This window comes from Somniosus microcephalus, chromosome 15 (assembly GCF_052327205.1).
Source record: "Somniosus microcephalus isolate GS21.2 chromosome 15, FLI_Smic_1.0, whole genome shotgun sequence".
In the NCBI taxonomy this organism is placed as follows: domain Eukaryota; kingdom Metazoa; phylum Chordata; class Chondrichthyes; order Squaliformes; family Somniosidae; genus Somniosus; species Somniosus microcephalus.
In genome coordinates, this window is record NC_141001.1 from 56884813 (window position 1) to 56898512 (window position 13700).

Consider the following 13700-nt stretch of genomic DNA (forward strand, 5'->3'; position numbering starts at 1 on the left):
GGAAACTTCATACGAAGTTATTTAAACGCCCAAGTGCTTACTCTTGTGCATCTACTTGTGTGTCATCTTTCTCTTATGCGTGCTTCTACGAGGTGCTACCCCTGTGGCTTCAGCAGAGGTAGGGGCAACCAGCTCACTTCCCTGCTGCGACTGCATAGTCACTTTTGGCGGACGTCCTCTGGGTCTTGGAGCCTGTGATGGCCCCGCTAAAGTCTGCTCCTCCTGCAACTGTGCAGGGGCAGACTCGGCCATCGCGATCCCAGGAGGCATGTGCGGTTCTGACTGAGAGGGAGGCAATGGGAGAGAAGTGTGAGCGCTTTGGGAGGAGCCCCCACTTCCATGTCCCCTCATTGTCATCCCTTTCATGGTCCACCCGCACTTCCCCGCTAGCAAGGAGCTGGAGAGCACCTTGCTGCAAAGCAGTGGGGCCATGAGGACCCAAGTCTACGTTTATATCCCACCTACAGAGGAGGTCTATGAGCGTCTGCCATTTATTCTCCATACTACTCTCCATAGATTCCATGTGCTCCTGTGAGTAGCGCATTAGCTGCTCCATGCAGGTGGCCATCCTTTCCATGGAAGAGCCTACAGTCACCATCGCCTGCGACACGGTGGCGCTCATGTTGGCGATGGACTCCTCCATTCTCTGGACATTTGCAGACATCGTGCTCGCAAAACCTGTCAAAGCCTCCTGCACTTCTTGCTGCCCTCTTTCTGGATGGCCCCCGAGGCTCAGCATCTGAATGCAGCTGAGCAGAGCTGGGAGCATCCTGCATCCTCTGGCGAGGAGTCTCCACTGCTGTCCCTGTCTCCACCGTCTGCTCTTGCTCACTTGTGACTTGAGGCATCAGGTGACAACACTGCTCTATCTCGCGTGGGACCCACCAAGGTGTGTGTTTCTGCGCTGGTGCTGGATGCGCTTATGTCTGGTGATGGTGCACCCTCAGAGACTGGGGGCGCCTTTGAGGTGTCGTCTTCCTCTTCCTCCTGGACGGGGTGGGGGGGGCGGAACGGGGGCTCTTGATGGACCTGTGGGAGAGTAAAGAGATGATTTAGAAATGTCATATCAAAAATGGGTAACGATACCATTATGCACATGATGAACATTCACTGGCTGCTGACATCAGTCCCCAAATGAGTGACTGCTGTACACCATGTGATTGTATGAGATGTAATTCTGTCACCAGGTTGCTGAGACGTCCCCCTCTCTCTGTCTCCCAACTCCAACTGCTCTGCAACTCCTGAGACTTCCAGGGCGACCTCCTCTGCGGCAGTTAAGGTGGCCAATGATGGAGGGCCACCTCCCGTTCTCTTCCTCTCCCTCTTATTGTGGGGTCTCTTCTCCTGCAAGGAGGCAAAGAAAAGTTTGAGTGAGAGTGATGGAATGAGTGTAAGGAATGGTTGGTTACATCTTTAGAGGGTGACTATGAGGAAGTGTCATGCCAATGCCAAATAGCATCCTTGTGTGTTGTTAGTTGGTATGATTGCATTAGGATGAGGGTGAGTGTGAGGGGTGGTTAGTCAGATGGGGATGTGATAATGTAGATAGAGAGGGATGGGTGGACGTGCAAGGTATGCTGGTGTGAGTAATGATGTACAGGAGCAGGGTTGCGAAGGCAGAGTGATGGGGATGTGATGAGAGGCACAGCAGGATTTGCACTCACCTTTCCTGATCTAATGAGATAATTGAAGCATATGCGGCACTGCACCCAGGTCCTCCTGACAATATCCCTGCTGTTGACCTCCACTGCTATTTGGAGCCAGGCTCCTTCGGTCTGTTGGGGAGGTCTCTTGCGCCCATTAACAAGCATATGGAGGGAGTCAGCTGAGAACCTGGGTGCAGCCCTCTGCCTCTATGCAGTCACGTTTGCGAGTGTTTGGAACACTCCAATGGTGCAGTACAGTGCCTGCACACTCCTAGATGAACTTCAAATGCAATGTGGCCATGGCTCCTTTCAATATACCGGCTGAAAACGCGTCATTGATGACGTCATCAAACCCGCACCATTTAATCGGGCCAGGTAACACGCAGGGCTGCCTTAATAGGCGCCATTAACGGAAAGTCGATCTCGGGGGCAGAATGGAATGAGCAGAGGGGTCGCGACCCACCACGGCGACTGCCCGCATCCGACCAGCCGTTACAGAAAATTCCGGCCATGGTAAAACTACTCCAGCAGGTGTACCCTACTCAACTAGTTACTGTACCATCACAGTACTAAAAGGAACAAATGGGACACTGCCTGGCTGGAACAGGTACTGCAATACTAAATGCAGTTGAAGAGGGAGACCACCAATGGGCACTCGCCCCCTACCCACAATTCAAATTCCACTAGAGCACAAAGCACAGTGTCGGAACCAAGGACACATTTATAAGGCATAAATGTCATTCTAATTCTTGGTTTAAACTGCAAATGTAAACATGGTAACACATGGTGCAACGGATTTAGTCATGCACATAATCAACCATGATTAAACGGCCGTTTCTTGGGGTTTCCCAGCAATGCATTTAATACTCACTTGTTTGAGGAACTGGGGTATTATTTGGCATTCAGGTTGCCGGTGCTTAGAAATTATGCAATGTAAAGTGTCAGTTGGAAAAACTAGTTTCCTGTGCTGACAACAGATGGTCTGAATTTTCCTGGAGAACAAGAAAAAATGCTGTAAATAATGAACCGGCTCTTTCGGGCTCATCTGAGACAGTTCTCGGTGACTCACCTCCAACCACCAATACCACACAAGATCATCAGATGCAAGTCAAAGACCTGAAGATATTTATCTTTCTCTGGGTGAAGAAAATTCAGTCAATGAAATGTATTTAAATCAATGGGGCTGGATTTTCATTGAGGAGTCGGGTAGGAGGCGGGACTACAGCTTTCGGGGTTGTAGTCCCGCCTCCATTGAGTTCTAGCCAACCCACGCGATTTTGACTTGATTGACCTTGTTGGGCGGCTCAGCAGGCCAATTAAGGGCCACACGGCAACAGGTGACGTCACAGATTGATATTTCATGTCAAGACCTTTTGACAGATGAAATATCAGCGTTTCACAGCTGTTTGAAGTTGTCAAACACTGACAATCTGTACTCCAGGTTAATTCCTTCCTCTCAGGCTGATTTAGAGATCTCCCCAGAACAGAAAGCTGAATGCTGCAATTTTTGACAGCTCGCAGCCATTCTGCTTTCTGTGCCAGTGAGATGAGGGACTCCCGAGACCTGAAGGAAGGCTGTAAAGGTAAGTAAAGTTATGTAAAACTTCTTTAAACACTTTACACACACCAAACACACTTACCTTTGCACTCATGCACCCAGCACTCACCTGAACACCAGACATCTTGACCCCGCCAAGCCCTTCATCCCGACGGTCCGCCTCCTCTAACTTGGCATGGTTTGGAGCCGTCGGGAATCCCACACTTCAACATTAAAAATAGGGATTAGGCTAAAAACTGCCTGTTAACTACCTGTTAACAGGCAGTTAATTGGCATTAATCCCCTTCCCGCCTCAGGGAGGCGGGTCCCAGTGCAGGTCGGGTACCCGCCTCCTTTGAAACTGGCATGGAGGCGGGTTGGGTGCGAGATGGGTTCGTGCCCCCCGATTTCGGGATTTTAACCCCCCATACGCCTCCAATCCCGCCTCCATGGCCCAATGAAAATCCTGCCCATGGTGTCTGTGGGTGGGGGGTTATCCTGTACTCTCCAATAGTAATAGGTGGCTAAGAAATTTAAAGACCCATACAGAAATTAAGACGAAAATCCACAGCCAAATCTCAGAGGTAGCTCAAGGTAGTTCACAGCATCAACATATTCAATCATTTTGGCATTTTGCAACATGCTACCAAATTCTACTGTTGCCCAGTGCCGTTCATATTTTAGTTATCTGTTCATTCAGCACACTCTGGGCCTCTCACCTGCAGCACCCAGACAGAGAGCTTACTATCGTAATGCAAGCGAAGTTCTACTGCAGGAAGAAAGACTATCCGGCGGTAGATTCGATGGGGAGGTGGGCTGTTCCCATCCAATATATTTCGGAACAACTCATCACAATCCCACAGGAACCTGCGCCACAAATGCCTATCGAGCAGCTCAACAAGACAAATTCAAAAGTTAGATTTCATCAGTTTCTTTAACAGCTGCAACTACCCAACATTCCCACTTGATTTTATCAATTCCACACTCTTAAGTAGCTGCAACTGTGCACCACTACAGACAGCGATCACAACCACCAGCCAGGGCTCTATTTGGAGCTGAGCATGAGGGACGCTGTGAATATGTAGTGCCATGTTTGCCAATGAACTATTCAGGCTGCAAATGTCCCACTTGTTCAGTTGAGCACTCCTGGATTAGGATATCTCTTGGGTTACAAAGAATGGCAGCGCACCCCATACCTACAATGTGAGTGAGTGCCCATTGTTTGCTACAATTCCCCCGCCACACTCCAACTACTTGCCAAACAGCAGGCAAGGATCCCACAACCCAACCACACAAAGAACTTCCTTCAAAGGGAGGTTAAAATAAAAACAGCAAATTATTCATTTGGCGAGAGTAATTTCTCTTCAAAATTTACAGTGGCCTGCAACAGTCTAAAACAGAATTCTACCCTTTATAAAACTCTTCTTAACAAGTGATTTGATTGGATTAAGGGATAATCTAATTGAGTTGTTTAAGATGATTAACGGATGTGATGGGATAGATAGAAACTATTTCCTCTGTGGGAGACTTCAGAACAAGGGGGCATAACCTTAACATTAGAGCTTTGCCGTTCAATGGTGAAGTCAGGATGCACTTCTTCACACATAGGGTAGTGAAAAACTGGAACTCTCTCCCCCAAAAAGCTGTTGAGGCTAGGTCAATTGAAAATTTCAAACTGAGATTGATATATTTTTGTTAGCAAGAGTATTCAGGGATATGGAACCAAAGTGGGTAAATGGAGTTAAGATACAGATTGGTCATGATCTAATTGAATGGTGGAACAGGCTCAAGGGGCTGAATGGGCGACTCCTATATTTTCGCTCATTACTGCATTCAGGGCACCAGCCATTTACAATATCACATCAATGTACTGTAATGCCATTTGGAGATGATGAGATGAATGGCAATTCTGAGTCCCAAGAATCAGAAGGTTGAATTATGAGGAAAGACTCCAGGAAACTTAAGGTTATCCACCTTGAAAAGAGGCGACCAAGGGAGGATCTCAAGGGAGGTATAGGGCATCAAAATATGAAATGTTAAATCCAAAGCATTACCTCATTAAATTACGAGAGAGGGTAAGGCGGGTATTTTTTTTTAAAAGAGGGCAGGGATTAGCTCCTTCTTGCCTATTAAGATTTACATTTTTAACTGTATCCAGGCATATACACAGCTCTCTCTCCTGTTACAGTTCCAGCAAGGCACGAGACAAGCTATGTAAACACGGTTCTGCCTGGCTGGAACCCGAACCAGTCCTAGATAAATGCACCCTCAGACTGTTATAATGGTCTTAGGTCACTATGGGCCTCATTTTGTCACCTGTCTATGCACACATTCAAATGCTAACTGCCAGCACTAAACAATTTCATGACAAAAACTAGTCATTCTGAAAGCCTACTGCAACCTTAAATTACAGAAGCTCTGCTGCTCTTAACCCACATTTACATTGCAACTTTAGCCTCACTGCTAAATGGTCACCGCTTCACAGGGAGCCAAAGGTTGTAGTACAAAAGGAGAATCGGCAGACCAACCTGACTCCAGAAAGGAGCCCTCTTATGGGACAAGGTCCTCTCATACTATTTGTGCATGGATAGTAACTCCAATGCCATGTCAAACAGGGTCTAAAGAGTGCCGAAACATGTTTTTGTAAATTGCCGTCCACTCCTCTAGATATTTACATTTTATTAGCCGAGTAGGAAGTGTTCGAAGAGTTTGTAAACATGCTGGCGCAGAACCCATTTCTAGGCAGGAAAATTTAACTTGAAACCTACAGTACACATACAGTTGGCAGAGCCTGGACCACCCGGGGTCCCTCCACATAACACTGGCCTGGATTTTGTGTAAAAATAACAGCACTCATCTTTATTAAGGTGTTAATCGAACAGCAACTTCCAGTGACAGCACATGCACAGTTAAATGCAGAAATCAGGAAGTTGTTGTTCCAGTTGCCCCGCTCCTCTAGAAACTTCACTATGACAGTATCTTGCCAAGAGACTCGGCATTGAAACACATGGAACAGCGTAAAGTTGCTGTACTTACATGATAGATACACACTAAACTCGCCAGAAAAAGTTAGGGCTTGTCCATTCCCGTGTAAATAAATTTTTAAAGGTGTGAAAAGTCTTAATTACTGCCAAACAACCTCTCTGGCACTGAAAATTAAGTTATATAAGTGTCGAGTCTCATACCTTCATATTTTAATTATTGTTGGAGATTTAAAATTATTTTAAAACTTTAGTAAACTAAATATTTTTTCCAACTTTTTCTTTCTGTCTCTCTCTCTTAACCCCATCTCTCTTTATTTCGCTTTCTGTACCTGATTTGACATTGAATTCATCAGTCTAACTTACACTTCCTGGTTCAGACTCTAAGCTGCTCAGTAACAATTCTTCAATCTGATTATTTATGGAGACAGTGCCCTGTTCACACAGGTCCCAGTTCCCCTGTAGAGACTGCGCGGAAGTGGCGCTCTAATCACAGCAGATTCCAGAGCAAACGCCGCGTTGACAGCAAAATCCAGCAATGTAACCACTACCACATGACTAATTCCTCTGCTGCGGCCGCAGTGCCGGAACTCGCTTACGACAGCCAGGTTCAAAATATCAAAGGGTGGTGCGGATGTCCAGCCGAACCTGAACAGTTTTGTCCTGCCGTTCAAATCCGATGAGATGGGTGAAACCTTGGCTGCACTCAGCCAAGCGGAATTGCGGCATCTCTCTCCGCCAATTCTTAAAAAAACAAGGCTGCATTCAGGCTAATGGTGTGTAACATAATTAAAGCAAGTGTCCCACTCAAATGTCACAGCCAATGGCATTCGGGGCAGGTGCTTTTCGCGGCACTATTTAATTGCCAGGCGAGAAATGAAATTCCGTGCGCACGGCGAGCTGTCTATTGGAGCCCATCGAGGAACTGCCGCTAACCCCCCGAGTCAGAGCGGGGAGAAAGTGGCCGGTTCCCCCCAAGCCCCCGGGGGGGCCGCTCTCCCACAGGGGGTGAAGGGGGAGGGGGGTGGCAGAGAGCCGGTGTCCAGCCCTCCTATCCTCTGCAATATGGACCGCGCTGAGCCGGGCTGCCAGTCCCTGCTGGGCGGGTTATTTATTCCCAGGCACTCGATGCCCTCATCCTCCCCCATGGCCGCCCCTATCCGGTTACTGCCATGATTGGCGGCGCCAGCCGGGCTGCTGCGAGCCGCGATGTCTCGTCCTCCCCTCCCCTCATCTCATCTCATCCCTCCCTCCATCTCCCGGCCAGCTGGTGCGCAGAGCGTTGGCCGGGCTGAGGTGAGCCTGAGCCGGGTCTCTCTCTCTCTCTGAAGCCCACCTGGCGATGGGCCGGAGATGTTGGCCAGAAAAGGCCTCGTCCCCGAGGAGTACGTGCTGCGGCTGGTGGAGGACGTGTCGCGGCCCCGCTACAAGCAGAAGCAGCGCAAGGTGCGCTTCGTGACCAAGAACGGCGCCTGCAATGTGGCGCACACCAACATCCGAGAGCAGGGCCGCTTCCTGCAGGACGTCTTCACCACCCTGGTGGACTTCAAGTGGCGCCACACGCTGCTCATCTTCACCATGAGCTTCCTGTGCAGCTGGCTGCTCTTCGCCATGATCTGGTGGCTGATCGCCTTCGCCCACGGCGACCTGCACCGCGGCCAGCCGTCCGCCGTGCCCTGCATCACCGGCCTGCACTCGTTCACCTCGGCCTTCCTCTTCTCCATCGAGGTGCAGGTCACCATCGGCTTCGGCGGCCGCATGATCACCGAGGAGTGCGCGGCCGCCATCATCGTGCTGATCGTGCAGAACATCGTGGGCCTGGTCATCAACGCCATCATGCTGGGCTGCATCTTCATGAAGACCTCGCAGGCCCACCGGCGGGCCGAGACGCTCATCTTCAGCAAGCACGCCGTCATCGCGCCCCGCAACGGGCGCCTGTGCTTCATGTGCCGGGTGGGCGACCTGCGCAAGAGCATGATCATCGGCGCCAGCATCAGCATGCAGGTGGTGCGGCGGACGGCGACGGCCGAGGGCGAGGTGCTGCCGCTCGACCAGATCGACGTGGAGATGGACAGCTCGGCGGGCGGCAACATCTTCCTGGTGTCGCCGCTCATCATCGTGCACGTCATGGACCGCAGCAGCCCGCTCTACCAGCTCTCGGCCGCCGACCTCCAGCGCCAGGACTTCGAGGTGGTGGTCATCCTGGAAGGGGTGGTGGAGACCACCGGCATCACCACCCAGGCCCGCACCTCCTACCTGGCCGACGAGATCCTGTGGGGCCACCGCTTCGTGCCGGTGGTGAGCGAGGAAGAGGGCCGCTACTCGGTCGACTACTCCAAGTTCGGCAACACCGTCAAGGTGCCCACGCCGCCCCTCGGCGCCCGCCAGCTGGAGCGGGCCGACGAGCAAGGCGCCGGCACCGCCACCTTCGACATCTTCCCCTCGCCGGGCTCGCTGAGGAGGAGGGCCTCGGCTCCCCAGACCGAGGAGTCTTGACCGGCGCTTCCCCGCTGATGCCGAGGAGGAGGAGAGGAGGCCTGCACTGCTCTGGGCGCCATCCAAAAAATCATATCGAGATCGCTCACTACCTTGAACTTTTCAGATACAAAAAAGGTAGCTTTTTTTTTTAAAAAGGGAACTTTTTCAAATGGTGCGTTTTTTTGTGTGGATCTAGTTAAAACGCGTTAGTCTCAGAAGCAACTTTGTAAAGAATTAAACCTCCAGACGGTGTCATTAAGTGACAGGAGATTGGGGCTGAAGTTAGCAGTTCCTCATCCCCAACGCAATAACTTATCAGTCGGATTAGCCGATCGGCGAAGCGTTGCTCACGCAGTAAGTATCTCAGACGGAAAACAAAATCGCTACTGAAGTGTAGGACAGGACGAAAGTCCAAATTCTGAAGAGGGCTAACGGATCGTTTCCAGTAAAGCGCCGTTACAACTGTCCTAAGAACTCGACAGCGTTATAATCATGCTGGTTTACAAACTGAGAGCCCCGATCGAGCAGTAAACAAGTACTGTACTCAGTGCGCACAGTAACTTTTGTGTTCTGAATGTTCTGATTGGGATCACATTCCCCAAGTCATTCAGATCTAGCTTATACATCCCACCCAAGTTCTGCACAGAATCATCCCAGCCTCGGACAATAAAACCAGCATATGATAATTTTTAATATGTATGCCTCAAACTACTATACTCCCGAGTACATAACACATGGAAAGCACATTTTTCGGTCTGTTGCTTTGTGGCAACAACGTTCAAGATCAGCGGTAACGTTCTCTCATCGGTCGTTTCCCTGTTCCAATAGCTAGTTTCCTGCGAGTGCATTAACAGTTTACAAACCCATAGCAATGCAAGTGTACGCACTCCTCGAGTACCTGGGTGAGCCTATCCTTCCGTGCGTTTTCTTTCAAACCACTGCACTTTTTAAACCATTGGAATGGCAGTTTAAATGTAAAAATGTATGGGCGTTCACCAGGTTCGATGTCCATAAGGCACTACAGTTAATTCCTTCTCATTATCGTCAAATAAAATTAAACTGATATTTGCTACTAAGCTACCAATTATGAAGAATTTACAAACATTCATTGATTTTGAAAAAAGAACGTGAAAGGTACGAAGAAAGACCGAATTCACCCCGTAAATATTGAATCTCCAGTCTAATAATTGAATTTAATTCTGTGGTAATTCTTACATTCACAATAAACACAAATGAAGAAACCATCCAGGAAAGTGCCCTAAAAAGTGGTTATTAAAAAGATAGCTCGAGGTACATCCAACCAACATTAGAGATCTTAATCTACTATATTTCAGTTTAACACAAGAGTTGATCTAAAACCAAAGAAAAATCCTTCGTGGTGTGGAGGGAGACTTGTTTACAATGCTCAGTCCTCCAGCCTGAGAGAATTGTATTACAGGGTAATTGGACCCTAACTCCGTCAAGTCAACATCTTATTAAAGTAATCAGTGAATTAACAGAAATTGATCAATCTAAAGATCCTTTTTGGCAATAATGTCCTCCCGTTATATGCTTGCTACGTTTGCTATTCAAATTATTTACACTAGATGGCCCGATTCAAGACTCAAGTTCACCCAGTCATTGCACCCATACATTTTAGGAAAAGCTTCCCTGATTATTATTGATTACTGAAACAGTTAGTCTATGATAATTAGGAGCACATAGTTGAGTGCAAGTGAGAGTTTACCACAGCTCCCAGACTGATGCATATTTTCTGAAATCAGAATACCGCAGATGCTACATAGTTTCATCATTACAACCAAAGATTGCAAGCAAACATTGAGAACTTATATCTGGAGCCAGTTTATTTGTCCTGCATCTGCAAAATATACAGTAGCAGCATAAGTAGAAACCCAATTTTTAAAAAAATAAGCCATACCAATAACTGAGCACTCCCCCTTGCATGCACAGCAAGATTTGCAACTTAAAAAGTCAATACAAGAGACTGATTTTCCAGTAGAAACCAAACTATTTAGATACAGTAAGGGTGTGTTTTTGTGCAGCTTCGGTGTTAATTCTTGCTTTGCAACAACTCGGGTCAAGTCCCAACCCAGCTCAACTTCAGAGCCTAGTGATGGTACTCCCTGGAGGAGGTCATTTCATTGCTAGGATTTTGATACCACATAAAGTTTAACACCAGAGTGCTGTCAAACCTGGTTTTAAAAAATGCTCAAAGGCCTCTTCAGTCACCTAGGCACTTTTTTAAAAAACTTACCTGGAGTTGCTTTAAAATGTTTAGAGAATTCAAATGAGATTGTCCATGCAACTCAGATTTTTATCCTGAATCACAGTTATTTAGATTTGAAAGTGGGAAACTTAGCACATTTTGAACTATACCAATCCACTCTATTATTCTCTTTGTTCTCTACAATACTTGGGGTATGCTGGTGCATTATGATTAGTGGTTCACACCTGCACAGAACACAGCTAGGGTTATTTTTAGTGAAATCATCAAGACTGCAGTTTAATTAGCCTACCTAATAACCATTTTATTTTCTTTCAAGCAGTTATGTTAGCACCTCTTAATCAGTTTTCCAACCCCAAACACACACATTTTGGTCTAATTTACATTTCATTCCAGTCTCACTACAACTGAACTACTAAATAAAGTCAGTTTGAAGGGGAAAATAGCAAACATTAAGTAGGTCAATGTGCTGGCAGTGATTGAGGACTCAGACAATCTACCCTCTAGAGGCAAGCTTCTGTAACTACAGATCAGAAATCTGCCAGTGTTGCTGTGGGGCTCCAGTCTACAGTTTGAAGTGGAGTAAGCTAAGACAACTTAGTTCTAGCTATTTCAGAATCATATTTATCATGTATATCTACAGTCATATAAAATGACCATGGTCTCCCAAATTGTTAGTTATTTTTGTCTGTTCTTACTCTTCAGAAACCCAATCCTCAGAAATGCAAGGAAACATTTTCTCTTCAGCCTTTGGTTTTGTTATTCACCATCTAAATGTTCTCTTTCTTTCCATCCTCACACTAGGTAATAAAACGCCACGTATTCAAAGTGCAAACATCAGAATATAACATCTGAAGCCACTGGTATCAGTTGGATTGCTTACTGTTACCCTTGTATAAGGTCTTTAAGTGCATGGCGCCCTCTATTGCTTTCCTAGCTAAATTCAGACTTCAAAAGAATTATTCAAAGAATAATTGTCTTCCAGGAATTCAATTTGTAGTTTGTAATTCAAGCTTACATTTTATTGATCAGAAATATAAAAAAGAGACTTAGATACTTAAATGAACACGGATTTACATGTAGTGTAAAGCAGGGGTTCTCAACCTTTTTGCTTCTAAGGCCCCCCTCCCGTGTTATAAATATTCCACGGACCCCCTGTAACACAAGTATTTTTTTCTGTATAAGTGATTGCTAGATTTTTAGTTATGTTTTAAAAGGTGAAATAATAACAAGAGAAATTGAATCAACTAAGGCATAGAGGTTACACAAATGCAGCATTTTCCTGAAATCCAAGTACGCAACCCCCTGAAAAGTTACCAGTGAGCTGTTTGCCAAGCAGGAAACAATCTCAAGCAGAAACCAATCCCCTGCTGCTGGCTCCTAGTTCACCAAATTACATAATTGCTGGGCGTGGAGGAGGTTATTTTGTTTTCAAGTCATGGATAACATTCAATTTAATGCATACATGAAAACATGCATGCTCCTTCTTTCCTGAAGATTTTAAATACCAACGGAATATATGAATCCAGTACTCGATGATTAAATACACATCTGCAACATTTAACTAAGACAAATGATTATGGGTAGGCATTATTTATGACCTTGAACTTCTAGTTGGTAGCAAGCCGGATAGCACTGTACCTTCAACAAAGTCCCTGTGGGAAATAGATGGTAGTGGATTGTAACTAAAATAATTCAATGACTAAGCTTTAAAGAGAATGTTGTTACTGTGCATTTCCTATTACTGTAATCAGGAGATTACTGAAGCTCTGAGCTTGATAACAGTACAATCAGGCTGCCAGGCAGAGGGTGTAACCTGAATAGTTAAAACTACACTTGTTACTGGCTAGGATTGCGTGCTGATAAACACTTGGGTTGTTGAGGTACTTATTGACTTGCCTTTGACTATCTAATAAATAATTCCCTCGGGCCCCACTCCCACGGCACCTTCGCCCCAGCGACCCTGACTCCAGGCAGGCAGCTGCGTTGTAAGCTAACCTTGATGGCAACCGTGTGATTGGCAGGCATGTCCAGTCACTTCAGGAGGGTCTTGCCTTTTCCTCGCACCGATTGGCTGACGGACCCTTTGACATCTTCTCGCGGAACCCCGATTGAGAACCCCTGGTGTAAAGAATACCCAACACAACCATCCACTGTCATTCCCTCAGAAAGCAGAGGGGTGCCCAGACTGTGTGTTATGAGGCAGTTTGTAAAACACCAAACTCTGTGAATAGTGAAGAGAAACAGGTCAGCTAATGTTAAGAACATAAATAAAAATAGAAAATACACCAGGTTCATCAGAATGAGAGAAGAAACATAGGTTAAAAATAATCATTAGTCATCACTGATCTACCCAAAATGTTAATCTATCTTTTAAAATCGAGCCCCTTTCTCATGCTTTATGCATATTGTGCATCAGTCTGTATGCCTTAATAATCCTGCCTCATTTACCATTGCAATTTATAAAGCAAACTATTATGAGGGACACATTTCACTTGAACATTGAAATGGTCAAGTAATTTTATCTGATTTTAGAAGATACAAAAAGATAATTTTATCCAGATGAATTACCAATACATATCTCAATATTAACGATTTGAAGTAATCTATTATCCCACATGCCAAGAAGGGGAGGTTAGAAAATGTGAAAGCTAAATCTTGCACAATGTGCAGGAAATATTCTATTGAAAAATTCCAATATGCAGCCTATAGTAGTTGGAAGGTTATCAAATGCTTCTTCCTCCATCCCTTACACACAAAATTAATTTTGAATTTAAGAACATAAGAAATAGGAGCAGGAGTAGGCCATTCGGCCCCTCAAGCCTGCTCCTCCA

At 46.3% G+C, this 13700-nt stretch overlaps 1 protein-coding gene across 1 annotated transcript; it reads left to right on the forward strand.

Moving 5' to 3' along the window:
- The first annotated feature begins 7070 nt into the window (after nucleotides 1-7070).
- Nucleotides 7071-11863, forward strand: kcnj11 (potassium inwardly rectifying channel subfamily J member 11). Its single transcript, XM_086007829.1, has 2 exons — nucleotides 7071-8777; nucleotides 11671-11863. Exon 1 carries the CDS (start codon nucleotides 7518-7520, stop codon nucleotides 8658-8660), a length of 1143 nt encoding a protein of 380 aa, XP_085863955.1. The 5' UTR covers nucleotides 7071-7517; the 3' UTR covers nucleotides 8661-8777; nucleotides 11671-11863.
- Nucleotides 11864-13700: the final 1837 nt, after the last annotated feature.

Excerpts from the sequence above, each read along its gene's own strand:
- kcnj11 (XM_086007829.1), top strand. The coding sequence starts at position 7,518 with ATGTTGGCCAGAAAAGGCCTCGTCCCCGAGGAGTACGTGCTGCGGCTG.